Here is a 23081-nt window from a genome sequence, read left to right on the forward strand (position 1 = left end):
TGTTTACATCTTGTTTACATTCTTTATTGTAACCACAATGTCACAAATAATTTGTATCTACCTTTCCAATTACTTTTAGTGTTTGGGATTAATTTTATTAATATTATAGTCTTTCTATTCCAAGGAAAACTAAAAACCCTCTGGGTTCCCATTAGGATGGAGCAGAAAATATGGAGCTGTACAACCTGATGGTTAGGAGTGCAGTACTGGGCTATTTAGCAAAAATAATCCAGTGTCCTGCGGGAAACTAATTTTCTACTCCTAGTCTAACCAATACCCAAACGGAGATTCAGTGAAAATAAAAATCTCATTGATTCATTAAGACCAGTCCCTGTGCGTGTCTCAGAGCAGTGTAAAACAGTGCTAAATATTTGTAGGCTATTGCTTATAAGCTCTTTAAATAAATAAGAACTACACAACTTTTAACAACACATTACTCAATACTAGTGAGACTCATGTCGCCTACGGTAGGCGAAAAATATGACGTGAGTACACCAATAATTACATATGGCGGATTGGATGATATTTCTGTAATTCAGTGAAATTTATTCCCATAGTACTTTGCTATCGATCCATAACTAAATAAACATCGGCATTTTGAAAGAGTATTTTTATCATTATTTTATTAATGAAAGCACAAAGATGCCATTATTAGCTAAATTGCTTTAGCTTGAATGGGCAGACTGGCACGAAGAACAGAACAACGGGAACATTTCCCAAGTCAGCGACATACAGTGCCTTGCGAAAGTATTCGGCCCCCTTGAACTTTGCGACCTTTTGCCACATTTCAGGCTTCAAACAGAAATATATAAAACTGTATTTTTTTGTGAAGAATCAACAACAAGTGGGACACAATCATGAAGTGGAACGACATTTATTGGATATTTCAAACTTTTTTAACAAATCAAAAACTGAAAAATTGGGCGTGCAAAATTATTCAGCCCCTTTACTTTCAGTGCAGCAAACTCTCTCCAGAAGTTCAGTGAGGATCTCTGAATGATCCAATGTTGACCTAAATGACTAATGATGATAAATACAATCCACCTGTATGTAATCAAGCCTCCGTATAAATGCACCTGCACTGTGATAGTCTCAGAGGTCCGTTAAAAGCGCAGAGAGCATCATGAAGAACAAGGAACACACCAGGCAGGTCCGAGATACTGTTGTGAAGAAGTTTAAAGCCGGATTTGGATACAAAAAGATTTCCCAAGCTTTAAACATCCCAAGGAGCACTGTGCAAGCGATAATATTGAAATGGAAGGAGTATCAGACCACTGCAAATCTACCAAGACCTGGCCGTCCCTCTAAACTTTCAGCTCATACAAGGAGAAGACTGATCAGAGATGCAGCCAAGAGGCCCATGATCACTCTGGATGAACTGCAGAGATCTACAGCTGAGGTGGGAGACTCTGTCCATAGGACAACAATCAGTCGTATATTGCACAAATCTGGCCTTTATGGAAGAGTGGCAAGAAGAAAGCCATTTCTTAAAGATATCCATAAAAAGTGTTGTTTAAAGTTTGCCACAAGCCACCTGGGAGACACACCAAACATGTGGAAGAAGGTGCTCTGGTCAGATGAAACCAAAATTGAACTTTTTGGCAACAATGCAAAACGTTATGTTTGGCGTAAAAGCAACACAGCTGAACACACCATCCCCACTGTCAAACATGGTGGTGGCAGCATCATGGTTTGGGCCTGCTTTTCTTCAGCAGGGACAGGGAAGATGGTTAAAATTGATGGGAAGATGGATGGAGCCAAATACAGGACCATTCTGGAAGAGAACCTGATGAAGTCTGCAAAAGACCTGAGACTGGGACAGAGATTTGTCTTCCAACAAGACAATGATCCAAAACATAAAGCAAAATCTACAATGGAATGGTTCAAAAATAAACATATCCAGGTGTTAGAATGGCCAATCGAGAATCCAATCGAGAATCTGTGGAAAGAACTGAAAACTGCTGTTCACAAATGCTCTCCATCCAACCTCACTGAGCTCGAGCTGTTTTGCAAGGAGGAATGGGAAAACATTTCAGTCTCTCGATGTGCAAAACTGATAGAGACATACCCCAAGCGACTTACAGCTGTAATCGCAGCAAAAGGTGGCACTACAAAGTATTAACTTAAGGGGGCTGAATAATTTTGCACTCCCAATTTTTCAGTTTTTGATTTGTTAAAAAAGTTTGAAATATCCAATAAATGTCGTTCCACTTCATGATTGTGTCCCACTTGTGATTGATTCTTCACAAAAAAATACAGTTTTATATCTTTATGTTTGAAGACTGAAATGTGGCAAAAGGTCGCGAAGTTCAAGGGGGCCAAATACTTTCGCAAGGCAGTGTATTTAGTGCAATGCCCCTTAAATATTTTGGAAATGATTTCGCTTTCAAATCACGTAAAATTAGCGAGAAAAAGGCCGTTCTTGAACATGTGGTGAGATATTGTTACTAATTTGTAAATAAAGCCAGTTTGCTATATATACAGTGGGGCAAAAAAGTATTTAGTCAGCCACCAATTGTGCAAGTTCTCCCACTTAAAAAGATGAGAGAGGCCTGTAATTTTCATCATAGGTACACTTCAACTACGACAGACAAAATGAGAAAAAAAATCCAGAAAATCACATTGTAGGATTTTTAATGAATTTATTTGCAAATTATGGTGGAAAATAAGTATTTGCTCACCTACAAACAAGGAAGATTTCTGGCTCTCACAGACCTGTAACTTCTTCTTTAAGAGGCTCATCTGTCCTCCACTCGTTACTTGTATTAATGGCACCTGTTTGAACTTGTTATCAGTATAAAAAACACCTGTCCACAAACCTTAAACAGTCACACTCCAAACTCCATCATTGACAGCTCTTTGGTCTTGGCCAAGGACACCAGAAATAAAATTGTAGACCTGCACCAGGCTGGGAAGACTGAATCTGCAATAGGTAAGCAGCTTGGTTTGAAGAAATCAACTGTGGCAGCAATTATTAGGAAATGGAAGACATATACGACCACTGATAATCTCCCTCTGGGGCTCCACGCAAGATCTCACCCCGTGGGGTCAAATGATCACAAGAACGGTGAGCAAAAATCCCAGAACCACACGGGGGGACCTAGTCAATGACCTGTAGAGAGCTGGGACCAAAGTAACAAAGCCTACCATCAGTAACACACTACGCCGCCAGGGACTCAAATCCTGCAGTGCCAGACGTGTCCCCCTGCTTAAGCCAGTACATGTCCAGGCCCGTCTGAAGTTTGCTAGAGAGCATTTGGATGATCCAGAAGAAGATTGGGAGAATGCCATATGGTCAGATTAAACCAAAATATAACTTTTTGGTAAAAACTCAACTCGTTGTGTTTGGAGGACAACGAATTCTGAGTTGCATCCAAAGAACACCATACCTACTGTGAAGCATGGGGGTGGAAACATCATGCTTTGGGGCTGTTTTTCTGCAAAGGGACCAGGACGACTGATCCGTGTAAAAGAAAGAATGAATGGGGCCATGTATCGTGAGATTTTGAGTGAAAACCTCCTTCCATCAGCAAGGGCATTGAAGATGAAACGTGGCTGGGTCTTTCAGCATGACAATGATCCCAAACACACCGCCCGGGCAACGAAGGAGTGGCTTCGTAAGAAGCATTTCAAGGTCCTGGAGTGGCCTAGCCAGTCTCCAGATCTCAACCCCATAGAAAATCTTTGGAGGGAGTTGAAAGTCCGTGTTGCCCAGCAACAGCCCCAAAACATCACTGCTCTAGAGGAGATCTGCATGGAGGAATGGGCCAAAATACCAGCAACAGTGTGTGAAAACCTTGTGAAGACTTACAGAAAACGTTTGACCTCTGTCATTGCCAACCAAGGGTATATAACAAAGTATTAAGATACATTTTTGTTATTGACCAAATACTTATTTTCCACCATATTTTGCAAATAAGTTCATTAAAAATCCTACAATGTGATTTTCTGGATTTTTTTTCTCATTTTGTCTGTCATAGTTGAAGTGTACCTATGATGAAAATTACAGGCCTCTCTCATCTTTTTAAGTGGGAGAACTTGCACAATTGTTGGCTGACTAAATACTTTTTTGCCCCAGTGTAATTATTCATTTATGTTTTTAGAGGACAACACAGGTATTGAACCAGCATCTGTAGCAACACAGCTGGCCACTCAGGCGCTGTACAATGTGATTGGTTGGGAGTGGCCTACAGTACTACAGTAAGAGCCTAACAAAATATAATAATACAAACCTTGGTGAAACAACAGTTTTAGTAAGTAATTCTGAAGTCGTGCACAATTATCTGTTTCTATTTAGGTTTGTCGGCCATTCATTGTCAGAGACACAGTAGGACCCAAAAGCATGTTATTTTTAGTATTATATTGTTATTGATTACTGCATTGTTGGGTTCAGAGCTTGCAAGAAAGGCATTTCACTGTGCATGTGACATTAAAATGTGAATATTTTTAAGAAGTTTAAATTGTGAAAATTTTAAGAAGATACAACGAGCTGAAACAAGCCACCTACGATTCCATGCAAGGCAGCTTCTAGTCATTGTTGCTAGCTATCTGACGGTTCAAAATCATAACAAAGCACACCTTCCGTCCACATCGTGATGTGCGCATCATTTTTGGGATGTTGTTAGCCAACCCGTCTATGTTTCTTCAGAGACCCTAAAATGGGTTCCCCTAGCATTGCTCTCAAGATCCTTATTTGGTAGCATCTTGCACCTTGACTTTTGTGTAGAGTGAATGCGGTCATGTCAGGTCTATTGACAGGTCTTATCACTGTCACTTCCATGTCAAACTGACACTGTCAAATATAGTGATACCCTTTATTTTAAGGAATGTATGATTGGTGATGGTGACCCACCTCATCCTTGTCCTCAGCCTGGATGAAGAGGGGTAGGGCGAAACCCACCTGGGCCAGCTCAGTGATACGCACTCGGTACTCAGAGCTGTTGAACTTGGGCGCGTTGTCGTTCTTGTCAATCAGCAGTATGGTGAAGGTGGTCATCACCGAGGCATCCGTCGGGGTACGGTCATCATTCAACTCTGTGCCCTGAGGGACGAATGGAGGAGGAGAAAGGGGGAGAGGGAGGGAGGTAGGGAAGGAAGGAAGGAAGAGGGGAGTATGGAAGGAGGACGGGCAGAGAAGGCAGGCAGATAAGTAGAAGTACAATCATTAATTTCCAGTGTGAACGAGAGACCTAGAGAGAAAGATAGAGATAGTATGTGGTAGGGAAAGGGAAAGGGGAAATTCATATCTTATAAATATATTCGATTTTTGGGGGGAATATTTTCTTTATTTTGGTCTATGAATTTTCTCCTAGTTTGCTGTAATGGTTGATTTCAATTACGAATAAAGATCAAGGTTGGAATATATTATCCAAAAAGATTTGATGGAATTCCCTGCTCTCATCATATTACCAACGTTCTTAGAAAAAGGCTTCTAAAGGGTTCGTTGTTGGATGAAAAGGTTATATCCGGAACCATATAGTGTTCTTCTAAAGGGATAAGCTGAAGAACCCTTTATGGTCGCTCACGCACACGCACACGCACACGCACACACACACACGCACACACGCCAAAATAATGGATACATAAGTAAATGAGGGATACAAAGTATATTAAAAGCAAGTGCTTCCACACAGGTGTGGTTCCTGAGTTAATTAAGCAATTAACATCCCATCATGCTTAGGGTCATGAATAAAAATGCTGGGCAGGCCATTGTGTTACCTACCATGGCTATGCCCCCATAAGATGAAAATGCCCCCATCCACAGGACACAAGTGGTCACTGAATGGTTTGATGAGCATGAAAACGATGTAAATGATATACTATTGCCATCTCAGTCACCAGATCGCAACCCAATCGAACACTAATGGGAGATTCTGGAGCTGTGCCTGAGACAGTGTTTTCCACAACTATCAACAAAACACCAAATTATGGAATTTCTCATGGAAGAATGGTGTCACACCCCTCCAATAGAGTTCTAGACACTTGCAGAATCCATGCCAAAGTGCATTGAAGCTGTTCTGGCTCAACACCATATTAAGACACTTTATGTTACAGGAGTCACCTATACCATGACATTTGAAATCCTTAAATTAATAAAACAAATTTAGAATGTTGTGTTTATGTACGGCGCATTGAGATACTGCTGCTTTAAAATATATATATATATATATATATATATATATTTAACTTTTATTTAATTAGGCAAGTCAGTTAAGAACAAATTCTTATTTACAATGACGGCCTACCCCGGCCAAACCCAGACAAAGCTGTGCCAATTGTGTACCAGCCTATGGATTCAAAGCAGGGACTGTAGTAACGCCTTAGACTGCTGCTCCCGAGTACATTGTTCACCATAGCCTACAGTTCTGAGGATGAACAAAGGGATTGCTTTATTTTCTTTTTATTTCATGGGATATGGGTTGCGTTTCACATGAAAAGGCATTTTACTATCATTGCTAGCACATTTAGCCCTCCGGTCAGCCCTGACAACAGTATTCGATTTTCCCCACTGCAAATAGTGATTACCCTACAAGCATGCACCAACAGAGGGTCCACAAGACCTGACAGAGATCAATGCAAAACACTACCCAGAAAACCTTTTTTGAAACAGAATCAGTTCTATGACGAACATTAGACTTCTGTTTTACTGTTGCTGATAGCCTAGGCTACTGTTAGCCAAACGCTACCCCTATAGCACACTGAAAACAACTGCACTCTCTCTGTCTGATGTTGTGGCATTTCGCATCATTCTGATTTGTAAAGCGAATAGAGTATTAGAGTACCCCGAAAATATTAGATTATTTTATTGTGAAATAAGTTCAAATAAGTAATCTCTAACACACACATGTTTGAAACAAACAAAAACATATTTCAGTTTGTCTAATCCTGAATATTTTTGTACAGGTCATCTATCTATTTGTGAGTCTAAAGCAGACTACAGGTTCTGGAGGAAAGCAGTCATAGACTAGCCTCGTACTACCACACTGATCTCGCGAGCTTAGATACATATGTTTTGTGAAACATATATTTGTAAGCTCGCGAGATCAGTGTGGTAGTACGAGGCTAGTCATCAACATTCACTCTGACAAAACTGGCCTTTCACCAGAAGTCCCTCCACCTGCTCCCCACTCTGAAATTGATAAGAACATCTATTCCTTCATCATCCCAGGTTGTTCCCAAGGAAGACTAGCTGTTCTCTGTCATAACATGCCTCAGGTTGGGGTGATGAAATGCACAACTGGAAGATTATACCTCACCTCCCAATGCATTGAATTAAGTATTGATGATGTATTCTATACTGTACCAGCATACAGTATTCATAATATATGTACTGTGTGTAACTGTGAGGGTTTACAACTAAATAAAATGTAGAGTTGGTAGTGTAGCTATATATGCTTAGTTTGGGTCTCTCATTACTCCCAGGCCTAAACACAAACACAGACACAGATGGACAGACCTTGACGGTTAGAGTGAATCCGGATGAGTAGAGGGGGTTCTCTCTGTCCAGCTGTCCATTCACAGTCAAAGAGCCACTGATGTAGGCCAGAGCAAATATGCTGTTGGTGTTGCCTGGAGGAATGAGAGGAGAGGCGGAAAGAGGTAAAGGAGAGGGGGAGAGTGAGGGAGAGAGGTGAGAAGTTAGGAAAGGGAGGAGAGAGAGAAGAATATTAATGTAGAGGGTGAGAGAGGAGGGAATTGATGGGAGAGAGAGGAGAGGGAGAGAGAGAGTCAGTGATCCTCATCAGGTAAATTATTAAACATGCCTATTGGGTAGAGGTATCCATAGGATTAGTAGGACAGGTGGAGGTGCTCTATGAAGTGTTTGTGTGCGTGTGTGTGTGTGATATGTGTGTGTGACAGAGTGTCTTATATAATACAGTGGCTGGTCCATGCCAAAGCACTATCTCTCTACCAGTCCAGGGCTCCCCTCTGACCTCTGTCCACCTGCATCTTTTTATCTAATTTGTCAGTCTGCTCTCTGCTCTTCACCTCTACTTCCTCCATCAGCCTCTTAATTTCTTCCATGGTCCTGTGTGGGTCAGTTGGTAAAGCATGGCGCTTGCAACACTATGGCTGTGGGTTTGATTCCATATGGAAATGTATGCATGCACTACTGTAAGTCGCTTTGGCTAAAAGTATCTGCTAAATGTTCAAAAGTAGTGCACTATGTAGGGAATATGGTGCTTACTTGGGACTCATAGCATTGTGTGTTGACTGCTTTCAATCCACTAGAACAATTTCAGTGTGTGTATCTTCCACAAACTGTATCTCTCTTTCTCTCTAGCTCCCTCGTTCACACTGGAAATTAATTATTGCACTTATCCGCCTGCCTTCTCTGCCCATCCTCCTTCCATACTATCCAATCTCCCCCTTTATATACTAATTAGCAAACCAAAATTGGTTATGTGAAAGTTTTCATGACACAAAAACTCTCCTGTCGTGCTGATGATTATAGAATATTTGTATAAAACATTTGCCTGATGTTGCAAGAATGTTCCTGGAAATAACATTTAATCTGTCTTTAAAGGTTCCCAGATTGTTTCATTAGCTTGTAGGAACAGTTTGGTGAGAACATTGTGGGGACATGACAAAATATATATTCCCAAAATACAAAAACTACCCAGTTGTGTGGATGATTCTATGATTCTAAAAAGCATTCAGCTTCAACAACATTCAACAATGTTCCCAGACAGGGCCGGTCCTGGAATTTCTGTCACCCTAGGTGAGACAAGAAATTACCGCCCCTACAAGAATAGTCCCGGTAAGCAAAATGACATTGAAATGACGTCTAAAATACGTATTCTTCCAGACGTTGAAAAGTTAGGTTCATTTTCGGTTCTGAATGAAAGTTGAAAATATGTAATTTATAGACGTCTATGATTTGTTTAGATTTGGTCCGGACCAAAAAACTATGTCCGTGGAAATACAGGCTGGTCTGGACTGCACCAAAAAAATAAGTCCAAAAAGTCTGTGCTTACTGAGGACTTACTGAGGACTGGAGTTGCTCAGGACATTCCGTTAAAGTGGAAAGAATCTGTAGTTGCTACTTACATTTTTAGAATTAATAATACCCAATAATTCTTCAAGAATATAACTTCTGCATTTGGAAATGACCGCTTTACATTCTGACCCCTTTACATTGTTTTTTCCCCTCTTCAATCTACACACAATAACCTATAATGACAAAATAAAAACTGTTTTTTAGAAATATTGGCAAATTCATTAAAAATAAATAACTGAAATATCACATTTACATAAGTATTCAGACCCTTTACTCAGTACTTTGTTGAAGCACCTTTGGCATCGATTAGAGCCTTGAGTCTTCTTGGGTAGGAAGCTACAAGCTTGGCACACCTGTATTTCGGGAGTTTCTCCCATTCTTCTCTGCAGATCCTCTCAAGCTCTGTCAGGTTGGATGGGGAGCGTTACTGCAGAGTTATTTTCACCGTCTCTCCAGAGATGTTCGATCGTGTTTAAGTCTGGGCTCTGGCTGGACCACTTAAGGACATTCAGAGACTTGTCCCTAAGCCACTCCAGTGTTGTCTTGGTTGTGTGCTTAGGGTCGTTATTCTGTTGGAAGGTGAACCAAGGCACAAGTCTGAGGTCCTGAGTGTTCTGGAGTAGGTTTAAATCAAGGATCTCTCTACTTTGCTCTGTTCATCTTTGCCTCTATCCTGACTAGTCTCCCAGTCCATACCGCTTAAAACATCCACATAGCATAATGCTGCCACCATGCCATCATGCTTCACTGTAGGGATGGTGCCAGGTTTCCTCCAGATGTGACACTTGGCATTCAGGTCAAAGAGTTCAATCTTGGTTTCATCAGACCAGAAAATCCTGTTTCTCATGGTCTCAAAGTCCTTTATATGACTTTTGGCAAACTCGAGGCGGGCTGTTTATGTGCCTTTTTACTGAGCAGTGGCTTCTGTCTGGCCACTCTAACATAAAGGCCTGACTGGTGAAGTGCTGCAGAGATGGTTGTCCTTCTGTTGGAGGCCACTGTGTTCTTGGTCTCAACACAATCCTGTCTCGAAACTATACGAACAATTCCTTTGACCTCATGGCTTGGTTGTTGCTCTGACATCAAATCAAATAAACTGTGGGACTGTTATAGTGTGGCGTACAGCAGGTCAGCCACCACGGGGAGACTCGTCGAGGCCTGGTAACAGATGGAGTATACATCACGAGGCGATGGCTCCATCTGCTGGACCTTGCCAGGTCTCGACGTGCTCTCCAGCCAGGACTAATTGTTGCTGATTGGGAGCTGGTGAGTAATTAAGGGCGGATTGCTCACCAGCTGTACAAGGCCCATAACGCTGCCAGAAGAGCACACAGGGAGGACTGGGGGAAGTGAGGTGACTTCCATGTAGTTAGAGACGGTTACCCGAGTTAAGACTAGGGAGTTGAGTTTGTGTGCCCGATAGGATACAGCAAGACCCATAGCCCCGAAGAGACAGTATCCCGGAGAGGGTCTCATGGGGGAGACCTATCCTTTTCTTTTTGATTTATTATTTCATAAACACCCTTGAAATCTAGCTAATTATACTATGTCCGTGTCTGATGTGTGTAAACGTCTATACCAAACCCCCTGGTCTGCCACAATAGACAGGTGTGTGCCTTTCCAAATCATGTCCAATCAAATGAATTTACCACAGGTGTTGCTACAACTTGATTGGAGTCCATCTCAAGAATGATCAATGGAAAAAGGATGTACTTAAGCAAAGAGTCTGAATACTTATGTAAATTCATGTTTTTTTATACTTTAGCAAAACATTCTAAAAACGTGTTTTCACATTGTCATTATGGGGTATTGTGTGTAGATTGAGGATTAAAAAAAATGTAATCCATTTTAGAAAAATGATGTAACAAAATTTGGAAAAAGGGAAGTGTAAATGTAAAGCCTCATGAGCTTAGTACATATTGTTGTACCACATCAGAACCCCAAATATAAGCTTGTTTTATGCCAATGTTTGAAAACAAAGTAAATGTAAACAAACCCTATATCGTCTAAAAACATGACTTAAACTATAATGTTAATATCTTGGATGGTCAGTCTTTGCATCCATGGCTCTGTCTATGAATTTGAGTTGTTCAATTTTTTCAGACCCACCCTTCAGCTTTTTGCTAGAATTAATGGTGGGGAGAACACTTTGTTATTGGCGCTTTAATGTTTCAAAAATATTATTGTGACATTCACTAAGGTTGCACAGAACATCCCCATAATGTTCAACAAGTTCAAAATGTCTGTTTTTATGATGTTCATAGCACATTAGTTTTTGGTTTAACATAATATCCCATTGATGTTCACGCAATATGCACTTGACGATATCTTGGAGTTATTCAGAACATTTCAATAACATTTAGAAAATGTTGTATACTGAACAAAACTATAAACACAACATGTAGTGTTGGTCCCATGTTTCATGAGCTAAAATAAAATATCCCTGTTTTCCATATGCACAAAAAGCGTATTTCTCTAAAATGCACAAATTTCTTCACATCCCTGTTAGATAGCATTTCTCCTTTGCCATGGTAACCCATCCAACCTGACACGTGTGGCATATCAAGAAGCTGATTAAACAGCATGATCATTACACTGGTATACCTGGGGACAATAAAAATGTGCAGTTTTTTCACACAACACAACGCCACAGATGTTTTGAGGGTGCATGCGATTGGCATGCTGACTGCAGGAATGTTAATTTATCTACCATAAGCTGCCTCCAACATTGTTTAATTTGGCAGTATGTCCAACCGGCCTCACAATCGCAGACCACGTGTAACCATGCCAGCCCAAGACCTCCCCATCACCTAATCATACAAACGCAACCATACTTTTAACACTTCATATGTGGAGTTTGAACCTGCAATGTTTGGTTCCCACCCCAGGGCTTTTATCCTCTGCACCACCAGGGAAGCTTAGACAGGGAAATAATGTTAACATGGTTCTTCACTATCACTTCACCCATCCTCTTTATATGCTACATACTTCTGGGCCCATATTTACAAGGTATCCAAGACTATGAGTGCTGATCTAGGATCACTTTTGTTTTTCAGATCATGAATGTTGTATAATCATCCACACAACTGGACAGTTTTTTTTGTTTTTTGGGAAACATATTTTGTGATGTCCCCACAATGTTCCAACTCGACTGTTGCCATAACCTAATGAAACATTCTGGGAACCTTTAAGGAACAGACAAAATGTGTTCTGGTAACATTCTAGCAACATCATACAAATATTTTATACAAACATTGCATACTCATCAGCACGACTGGACAGTTTTTGTCTTATGAGACCATTTGCCACAACCTAAATAATGTTCTGTGAACCTGCACAGAACCAATTTTGGTTTGCTGGGAAAACATGAATGGTACATTGTGTTATTCCGTTACCTGGAAACTTAATGAAAACTTTGGGGGAATGTTACGTGGTGGTTGTTGCAGATATTGTGCACAACAATTTAGTAAATGTTAGGACAACATTGCAATGATATTTCATTTTAAACTTTTTTAAGAAACAATTAATTGTTATCAAAAACATTCTGTGAATGTTATAAAATCAAATGAGATGTTATTTGTCACATGCACCGAATACAACAGGTATAGACCATACCGTGAAATGCTTACTTACAAGTTTATTTATTTTATTTATTTCACCTTTATTTAACTTAATCGGGATAGGGGGCAGCATTTTCACTTTTGGATAAATAGCATGCCCAAATTCAACTTCCTGCTACTCATCCCCAAAATAGAAGATATGCATATTATTAGTAGATTTGGATAGAAAACACTCAGAAACTTCTAAAACAGTTTGAATCATGTCTGTGAATATAACATAACTTATGCTGCAGGCAAAACCCAGAGGACAAACCATTCAGATATGTATTTTATGTTCACTGTCTATTCAATGACTAATTCTGGGAAACTAGATTTCTAAGGGACTTGTTTGCAGTTCCTACCGCTTCCACTGGATGTCACCAGTCTTTAAAAATTGGTTGAGGTTATTCCTTTGTGTAATGAAAAAGTATGGCCATCTTGAATGAGTGTCATTTGAAGTATACTTTTTGAGAGAGGCTCTTGACTCGAAAAGTAGCATCAGTTTGTTGTCTTCCTGTATTGAACACAGATAGTCCCATCTTCAATTTGATTGATTATTAACGTTTAAAAATACCTAAAGTTGTATTACAAAAGTAGTTTGAAATGTTTTGGCAAAGTTTACAGGTAACATTTGAGATATGTTGTAGTGACGTTGCGCAAATTGGAAGCTGTGCTTTTCTGGATCAAACGCGCCAAATAAATTGACATTTTGGATATATATTGACAGAATGAAAGGTAAGGCATGATTTATATTTTATTTCTGTGTTTTGTGTTGCGCCTGCAGGTTTGAAATATGGTTTCTCTCTTTGTTTACTGTTTTGCTATCATCAGATTATGCTTTTGCAGAAAATTATTTTCGAAATCTGACATGTCTTCTGGATTCACAACAAGTGTAGCTTTAATTGGTATCTTATATGTTTGATGTAATGAAAGTTTGAATTTTATAGTATTTTATTTTAATTTGGCGCTCTGCATTTTCCCTGGCTCTTGGCCAAGTGGGACGCAAGCGTCCCGCCTATCCCAGAGGTTTATTTAACCAGGTAGGCTAGGCCAAGATAAAGCAAAGCAGTTCGACACATACAACAGCACAGAGTTACACATGGAATAGGCAAACATACAGTCAATAATACAGTAAAAAAAAGTACATATACAGTGTGTGCAAATGAGGTAAGATAAGGGAGGTAAGGCAATAGATAGGCCATGGTGGCAAATTATTTACAATATACCAATTAAACACTGGAGTGATAGATGTGCAGAAGATGAATGTGCAAGTAGAGATACTGGTGTGCAAATGAGCAAGATGAATAAATTAAATACAGTATTGGGATGAGGTAGCTGAATGGGCTATTTACAGATGGGCTATGTACAGGTGCAGTGATCTGTGAGCTGCTCTGACATCTGGTGCTTAAAGCTAGTGAGGGAGATAAGAGTCTCCAGCTTCAGTGATTTTTGCAGTTCGTTCCAGTCATTGGCAGCAGAGGACTGGAAGGAAAGGCGGCCAAAGGAGGAATTAACTTTGGGGGTGACCAGTGAGATATGCCTGCTTTCCAATGCCTGCTGGAGCACATGCTACAGGTGGGTGCTGCTATGGTGACCAGTGAGCTGAGATAAGGTGGGGCTTTACCTAGCAAAGACTTGTAGATGACCTGGAGCCAGTGGGTTTGGCGACGAGTATGAAGCAAGGGCCAGCCAACGAGAGCGTACAAGTTGCAGTGGTGGGTAGTATATGGGACTTTGGTGACAAAACGGATGGCACTTCGGCACTGTCATCTACAAAATAGCCTCCAACACTCTCCTCAACAAATTGGATTGAGTCCAGTTTGTTGAGTAGAGTGTTGGAGGCTATTTTGTAGATAACATTGCCGAAGTCGAGGATTGATAGGATGGTCAGTTTTACGAGGGTATGTTTGGCAGCATGAGTGAAGGATGCTTTGTTGGGAAATAGTAAGCCAATTGTAGATTTAATTTTGGATTGGAAATGCTTACTGTGAGTCTGGAAGGAGGGTTTACAGTCTAGACAGACACCTAGATATTTGTAGTTGTCCAAATATTCTAAGTCAGAACGTCCAGAGTAGTGATGCTGGACGGGCGGGCAGGTGCGGGCATTTAGTTTTACTTGTATTTAAGAGCAGGTGGAGGCCACGGAAGGAGAGTTGTATGGCATTGACGCTCGTCTGGAGGTTAGTTAGCACAGTGTTCAAAGAAGGGCCAGAAGTATATAGAATGGTGTCGTCTGCATAGAGGTGGATCAGAGAATCACCAGCAGCAAGAGCGACATTATTTATGTATACAGAGAAGAGAGTCGGCCTGATAATTGAATCCTGTGGCACCCCCATAGACTGCCAGAGGTCTGGACAACAAGCCTTCCGATTTGACACACTGAACTCTATCAGAGAAGTAGTTGGTGAACCATGCGAGGCAGTCATTTGAGAAACCAAGGCTGTTGAGTCTGCCGATAAGAATGTGGTGATTGACAGAGTCGAAAGCCTCGGCCAGGTCGATGAATATGGCTGCTCAGTAATGTCTCTTATCGATGACGGTTATGATATCGTTTAGGACCTCGAGCGTGGCTGAGGTGCACCCATGACCAGCTCGGAAACCAGATTGCATAGCGGAGAAGGTACGGTGGGATTTGAAATGGTCGGTGATCTGTTTGTTGACTTGGCTTTCGAAGACCTTAGAAAGGCAGGGTAGGATAGATATAGGTCTGTAGCATTTTGGGTCTAGAGTGTCTCCCCCTTTAAAACGGGGGATGATCGTGGCAGCTTTCCAATCTTTGGGAATCTCAGACGATACGAAAGAGAGGTTGAACAGGCTAGTAATAGGGGTTGCAACAATTGCGGCAGATTACTTTAGAAAGAGAGGGTCCAGATTGTCTAGCCCGGCTGATTCGTTGGGGTCCAGATTTTGCAGCTCTTGCAGAACATCAGGTATCTGGATTTGGGTGAAGGAGAAAAGGGGAGGCTTGGGCGAGTTTCTGTGGGGGGTGCAGGGCAGTTGACCGGGGTTGGGGTAGCCAGGTGGAAAGCATGGCCAACCATAGAAAAATGCTTCTTGAAATTCTCAATTATAGTGGTGACAATGTTTCATAGCCTCAATGCAGTGGGCAGCATGGAAGAGGTGCTCTTATTCTCCATGGATTTACAGTGTCCCAGAACTTTTTTGAGTTTGTGCTACAGGATGCAAATATCTGTTTGAAAAAGCTAGCCTTAGCTTTTCTAACTGCCTGTGTAAATTGGTTCCTAACTTCCCTGAAAAGTTGCATATTAGGGGGCTATTCGGTGCTAATGCAGTACGCCAAAGGATATTTTTGTGCTGGTCAAGGGCAGTCAGGTCTGGAGTGAACCAAGTCCTCTTGAAACTCTGGGGGCAGTATTTCATTTTTGGATGAAAGAAGTTCCCGTTTTAAACAAGATATTTTGTCACGAAAAGATGCTCGACTATGCATATAATTGACAGCTTTGGAAAGAAGACACTCTGACGTTTCCAAAACTGCAAAGATATTGTCTGTGAGTGCCACAGAACTGATGTTACAGGCGAAACCCAGATAAAAATCCAATCAGGAAGTGCCGCATTTTTTGAAACCGCCTCATGCCAATGACTCCTTATATGGCTGTGAATGAGCTACGAATGAGCTTACATTTTCCACGCATTCCCCAAGGTGTCTACAGCATTGTGACGTCTTTTTAGGCATTTCCATTGGACAATAGCTGTAAGGGACCATATTTAGCGAGTGGTCACATGGTGTCTCCCAGAGAAAATCTTGCGTAAAATACTGAGGTAGCCATTTTTCCAATTGCTGAGAAACCAATTGCCTTAACGGATATATTATCAAATATATATGTTAAAAACACCTTGAGGATGGATCCTAAACAACGTTTGCCGTGTTTCTGTCGATATTATGGAGCAAATTTTGAAAAAAGTTTGGCGTTATAGTTTAAGTATTTTTCGGTCGATTTCCCAGCCAAGCATGATGAACAAACGGGAGCTTTTTTCGCCTACAAAAATATTATTTTTGGAAAAAAGGAACATTTGCTATCTAACTGGGAGTCTCCTGAGTGAAAGCATCTGAAGTTCATCAAAGGTAAATTATTTAATTTGGTTGCTTTTCTTATTTTCGTGAAAATGTTGCCTGCTGCCAGCAGAGCCTAGCATAGCATTATGAAATGATAAACTTACACAAATGCTTGTCTAGCGTTGGCTGTAACGCATATTTAGAAAATCTGAGATGACAGTGTTGTTAACAAAAGGCTACGCTTGTGTTTGAATATATTTATTTAATTTCATTTGCGATTTTCATGAATAGGCAAAGTTGCGTTATGCTAATGCTCTTGAGGCTATGATTACGCTCCCGGATACGGGTTTGCTCATCGCGAGAGGTTTTAACACGCCCCCCTCAAAGAGAGAGACGCAGCTTAATGTGAGCTCTCACATTTTCAACATGTTTTTTACAAAAGGATAGATTTGGAGTTAGATAAACTTGGATTTTTCAGAAGCTACAGTACATATGCAGGATGCTACCCTCCACAGCACGGCCTTTGCTCCAGATCAAAACTCCAAACCTACAACTTCATTTTGACCAAAATTAACCGGAGAGATTACTGCTTCCAAGGTGTTATTTTTCCAAGCTATGAGAGTGCTCCAGCCAACAAACAGCAGAGACCTGAGGACACCATTCCAACCTTGAACTGAACCAGATACAAATTCAATTAGCACTAAGGTGTGAAGTAAAACAAGTGTCAGGAGTCTTTGAAGCGTCCTCTGAAGCCCCCTCCTGCTGTTCCAAGACCATTCACTGGCATTTTCTACAAGAAATCAGCCTCCAGAAATAAAAGCTTCTCCCAAGTGGGTGTGACACCTACTCCAATTGCCTGCTGCCCTTCTGCTTGGATACCACCTGGCGATCTGTTCACCGTCTGCCCTGGCCTGTCTCCCCCTGTCTGGTAATGGTACATCCGCCAATTTGTCATAAATCAGCACTGCAGAGCTCTCCCTGTACTATGCCGTGCCTTGATTGTATTACTGCCGATGATATCTGGAAATGTGCATGTACACCCTGGCCCATCTACAGTTGCTAGCCCCAATTCTGCTGTCGTAAAAGCCTGGGTTTTCTGCACGTTAAAACTAGAAGTGTATTAAAAAAATTGATCAATTGAAAGTGTTGGTTCACAGCTCCAATCCAGATGTGTTGGTCATTACTGAGACATGGTTAAGAAAGAGTGTTTTGAATACTGATGTTAACTTTTCTGGTTATAACCTTTTTTCGCAAAGACAGATCTTCCAAAGGTGGGAGAGTGGCAATCTTTACCAAGGATCACCTTCAGAGCTCGGATGTTTCCACCATGTCTGTCCCCAAACAATTTAATTTGCTGGTTTTAAGCATTAAACTTTCAAATAGCTCTTTGTTGACTGTTGCTGGGTGCTATCGTCCTCCATCAGCACCGGCTTGTACCCTACCTGCCCTAAGCTCTCTCCTGGACCCTTACACAAAGTCTGAATTTGTCCTGCTTGGTAACCTAAACTGGGACATGCTTAAACCACCCGACCAAGTCCTAAAGCAATGGGACTCCCTAAATCTTTCTCAGATTATCACCTATTCCACAAGGTATGACTCCAAACACCCAGAAAAGGCTACTCTCCTCGATGTTATCCTCACAAATAATCCTGATAGGTATCAGTATGGTGTTTTCTGTAATAACCTTAGTAATCACTGTTTTACAGCCTGTGTTCGTAATGGCTGCTTAGTGAAACGACCTGTCCTGATTTGTCATAGACGCTTGCTAAAAAACTTTAATGAGCAAGCCTCCCTTCATGAACTGGCCTCTGTAAAATGGTATAGCATCAGCTTGATCCCCTCTGTCGAAGACGTTTGGACCTTATTTTTTGATATTTTCAGCGGTATTGTTAAAAAAACATGCACCCATAAAGAAAATGAGAATTAAAAACAGGTTCAGCCCCTGGTTCGACCGTGATCTTGCAGAGTTGCTCCACCTCAAGAATTGTTTGGCGAAATGCTCGGCACACGCATACTCAAGTTGACTGGCTATCATTCAGGCAAATGAGAAATAAGTGCACTCAGGCTATCCGGAAGGCCAAAGTTAGTTACTTTAAGGAGCAGTTCTCTCTCTGTGGGTCTAACCCCAATACGTTCTGGAAAACGGTTAAAGACCTGGAGAATAAACCCTCCTACCTTCAGCTGCCCATGTCCCTTAATGTTGATGATGTGGTTGTTACTGACAAGAAGCACAAGGCTGAGCTTTTCAATTACCATTTCATTAAATCAGGATTCCTATCTGACTCAGCCATGCCTCCTTGCCCGTTCAACATTTCCTCATCTCCCACCCCTTCTAATGCGACTATCGCGATGCTTCTCCCTATTTTTCCCCTGCTCCGCTACAAACTTTCTCTGAGTCTGAGGTGCTAAAGGAGTTCCTTAAACTTGACCTCAAAAAAACATCTGGGTCAGAGGTCAGATGGTGTAGACCCTTTCTTCTGTAAGGTTACTGCCACTATCATCGCGATATACACTAGCAGTGTATAAAGTCATAAAATCTGCTGTCTCAGCCACTGCATGTCACCAAGGGAGTACCCCAAGGCTCAATCCTAGGCCCCACACTCTTCTCAATTTACATCAACAGCATAGCTCATGCAGTAGGAAGCTCTCTCATCCATGTATATGCAGATGATACAGTCTTATACTCAGCTGACTTCTCCACGGATTTTGTGTTAAATGCTCTACAACAAAGCTGTTTCAGTGTCCTAAAAAGCTTTCCTAAAAGCTTTCTCCACCCTTAACCTTGTTCTGAACAGCTCCAAAACAAAGGTAATGTGGTTTGTTAAGAAGAATGCCCCTCTTCCCACAGGTGTTATTTACTACCTCTGATGGTTTAGAGCTTGAGGTAGGCACCTTATACAAGTACTTGGGAGTATGGCTAGACGGTGCACTGTACTTCTCTCAGCACATATCAAAGATGCAGGCTAAAGTTAAATCTAGACTTGGTTTCCTCTATCGTAATCGCTTCTCTTTCACCACAGCTGCCAAACTGACTCTGATTCAGATGACCATCCTACACATGCTAGATTATGGAGACATAATTTATAGATCGGCAGGTAAGGGTGCTCTCGAGCGGCTAGATGTTCTTTACCATTCAGCCATCAGATTTGCCACCAATGCTCCTTATAAGACACATCACTGCACTCTATACTCCTCTGTAAACTGGTAATCTCTGTACACCCGTCGCAAGACCCACCGGTTAATGCATATTTGTAAAACCATCTTAGGCCTCATCCTCCACATACAACACCCGTTCTGCCAGTCACATTCTGTTAAATGTCCCCAAAGCACACATATCCCTGGGTCACTCCTCTTTTCATTTTGCTGCAGCTAGCGACTTGAACAAGCTGCAACAAACACTCAAACTGGACAGTTTTATCTCAATCTCTTCATTCAAAGACTCAATCATGGACACTCTTACTGACAGTTGTGGCTGCTTTGTGTGATGTATTGTTGTCTCTATCTTCTTGACCTTTGTGCTGTTGACTATGCCCAATAATGTTTGTCCCATGATTTGTGCTGCTACCATGTTGCTATGTTGTGCTGCTACCATGCTGTGTTGTCATGTGTTGCTAACTTGCTATGTGGTTTTCTTAGGTCTCTCTTCATGTAGTGTTGTCTCTCTTGTTGTGATGTGTGTTTTGTCCTATATTGTATTTATTTATTTATTTTAATCCCAGGCCCCTGTCCCCGCTGGAGGCCTTTTGCCTTTTGGTAGGCTGTCATTGTAAATATGAATTTGTTCTTAAATGACTTGCCTAATTAAATAAAGGTTAAATAAAATCAATAAAATGATCTAACAATGCAGTTCATGTAATAGAGTTAATATAGTATTTACTAAATAAACTTACATAACAAAAATGACATAACATTAACGAGGTTAAATACAGGGGGTACCGGTACAGAGTCAAAGTGTGGGGGTACAGGTTAGTCGAGGTAATTTATAAAGTGACTATGCATAGATAATAAACAGTGAGTAGCAGCAGTGTGAAAACAAAGATGGGGGGTGGACAATGTAAATAGTCTGGGTGGCCATTTTATTAATTGTTCAGCAGTCTTATGCCTTGGGGGTAGAAGCTGTTAAGGAGCCTTTTGATCCTAGACTTGGAGCTCTGGTAGCGATTGCCGTGTGGTAGCAGAGAGAACAGTCTATGACTTGGGTGACTGAGGTCTTTGACCATTTTTGGTGCCTTCCTCTGACACAGCCTAGTATATACAGTAGGTCCTGTATGTCAGAAAGCTTGGTGAATACTTTTGCAAGGCACTGTATATTCTGTTCTACCCTCAGAATTGACAGAAGACCCCATGGTCCTGGCTGTTGCTGTGTGCTGATTGACCAGCAGGAGTGGGTAGTGGTGGAAATGGTGAGGGCCAGGAATGACATACGGCTGTCTGAAATAAAGCAAGTCATTGAGAGGAACGATGACACCTTTGCTAATGTGGCATCCATCAGCCTATCAACAACCAGGAGCAGAGGGTTCTGAACTTGGGAGGAGATACTGGAAGGAAAGGGACCCTGGGCCAGGCTGGGGAATATCGGCGCCCCAAGGAAGATCTGGAGGCAGCGAGAGCTGAGCGGCGGCGATATGAGGTAAGGCAGCGCAACAGGCACGAGAGGCAGCCCTGGGGGGGTGGCACACGGGGAGATTGACGGAGTCAGGCGATAGATCTGAGCTTACCGGAAGAAGCGCAGTACTGGTCAGGCACTGTGTTATGCGGTCAAGCGCACGGTGTCGCCAGTACGCGCTCATAGCCCTTTTCGGCCCAGGGTATCCGGCGCTGCGTACTGTGTCTCCGGGGTGATGGGAGGGTGCAGTTTGCCCTATGCCTGCGCTCCGCCCATGCCGGGCGAATGTGGGCATTGAGCCTAAGGGTCATCCAGCCTGGAGGAGTGGTGCCAAGATTGCGCACCAGAGCTCCAGTGCTCCACCACAGCCCGGTCCATCCAGTGCCGCCTCCACGCACCAGGCCTCCTGTAGGTCTCCCCAGCCTGGTGGGTCCTGTGGCAGCCCCACGCACAAGGCTGTCTCTCCGTCTCCTCCCTCCAGGTTCTCCCGCCTGTCCGTGCTTCCAGAGTCTCCCTCCTGTCCGGAGCCGCCAGAGCCGCCCGTCAGTCAGGAGCCGCCAGAGCCGCCCGTCAGTCAGGAGCCGCCGGAGCCGCCCGTCAGTCAGGAGTCGCCCTTCACTCCGGCGCCGCCGGAGCCTCCCGCCTGTCCGGCGCTGACGGAGTCTCCCGCCTATTCGGGGCCCGCTGCAAGGGTCCCCAGACCGAGGTCGGAGGCGAGGGTCGCCGCACCTAAGGCGCCACCTAAGTGGGCCAAGACTAAGGTGGGGTCCACGTCCCACGCCAGAGTCGCCACCGCGGACAGATGCCCACCCAGACCCTCCCCTATGGGTGTAGGTTTTGTGGCACGTCCTGACCTTAGTTCCTTGGTTATGTCTCTATTTTAGTTTGGTCAGGGCGTGAGTTGGGGTGGGCATTCTATGTTTTGTGTTCTATGTTTTCTATTTCTATGTGTTTGGCCTGGTATGGTTCCCAATCAGAGGCAGCTGGCAATCGTTGTCTCTGATTGAGAACCATACTTAGGCTGCCTGACTTCCCACTATGGGTTGCGGGTAGTTATTTTCTGTTTATAGTGTTTTTGTTGCACCTTACAGAACTGTCCATGTGCCGGTTTGTTGTTTTTGTTCAATATTCATCTTTATTAAAATTATTATGAATCAGTACCACGCTGCACTTTGGTCCTCTTCTCCTTCTCCCGACGACATTAGTTACATGGTAGTTCAAACGACAAAATTGAAAAGATGTCTTTATGTTGTTTTGGTAAACCAATGTTCTCATTACATTTCACAATAAAAGTATATGTTGAATCAATGGTTGTTGGTGAGAGATGTTTACAATCCAAATGAATGCACAATGACAGGTTTTGAATCAGACTGGCTTTGAGTTTTGTACTAAGAGTTGTGAAAATATAAACAAAGCAATAAAAAAATGCTTAATCCATATGAGGATGGAACTGGCATAGGGGTAAATAGGTATGATTGAAATACCACAACATATCAATATAGTAGGCTATGTTACTGTATCACAAATCAAGCCTCATTGACTTGATATGTTCTGTAGACAAGCAAGGAAACATGCTTTGTTGAGAGAAGAGCTATTGAAATTCTCAACATGTGTTCGCTATGAGTGAGAGAAAGACTAAGTGCATTGAATCGTGAAAGTGGAAAATCTACATGTGTAGTCATTATGGAGGGGATTGTTCGAGAAAGAAAACCCCCAAATCTGGTGAGTTCAATCAAGTGTGTGACAAGTGGATGACAATGACTCTCTAATTGTGTCCCAAATGGCACCCTGTTCCGTATATAGTGCACTACACAAAAGTAGTGTACTACGGAATAGTGCGATTTAGGATGCACATCAATG

At 42.1% G+C, this 23081-nt stretch overlaps 1 protein-coding gene across 1 annotated transcript in view; it reads right to left on the reverse strand.

Moving 5' to 3' along the window:
- The window catches only part of LOC110492868 (cadherin-23), a 582104-nt gene that overhangs the window by 316671 nt on the left and 242352 nt on the right, over positions 1-23081 (reverse strand). Inside the window, exons 10-11 of the mRNA XM_036946709.2 lie at positions 7457-7569; positions 4853-5041 (exon numbers count right to left, since the gene is read on the reverse strand). Of these exons, the coding sequence (XP_036802604.1) occupies positions 4853-5041; positions 7457-7569 (302 nt within the window). The remainder of the gene's footprint in view (positions 1-4852; positions 5042-7456; positions 7570-23081) is intronic.

This window comes from Oncorhynchus mykiss, chromosome 16, assembly GCF_057628025.1.
Source record: "Oncorhynchus mykiss isolate SJ-2025 chromosome 16, ASM5762802v1, whole genome shotgun sequence".
NCBI classification, from domain to species: domain Eukaryota; kingdom Metazoa; phylum Chordata; class Actinopteri; order Salmoniformes; family Salmonidae; genus Oncorhynchus; species Oncorhynchus mykiss.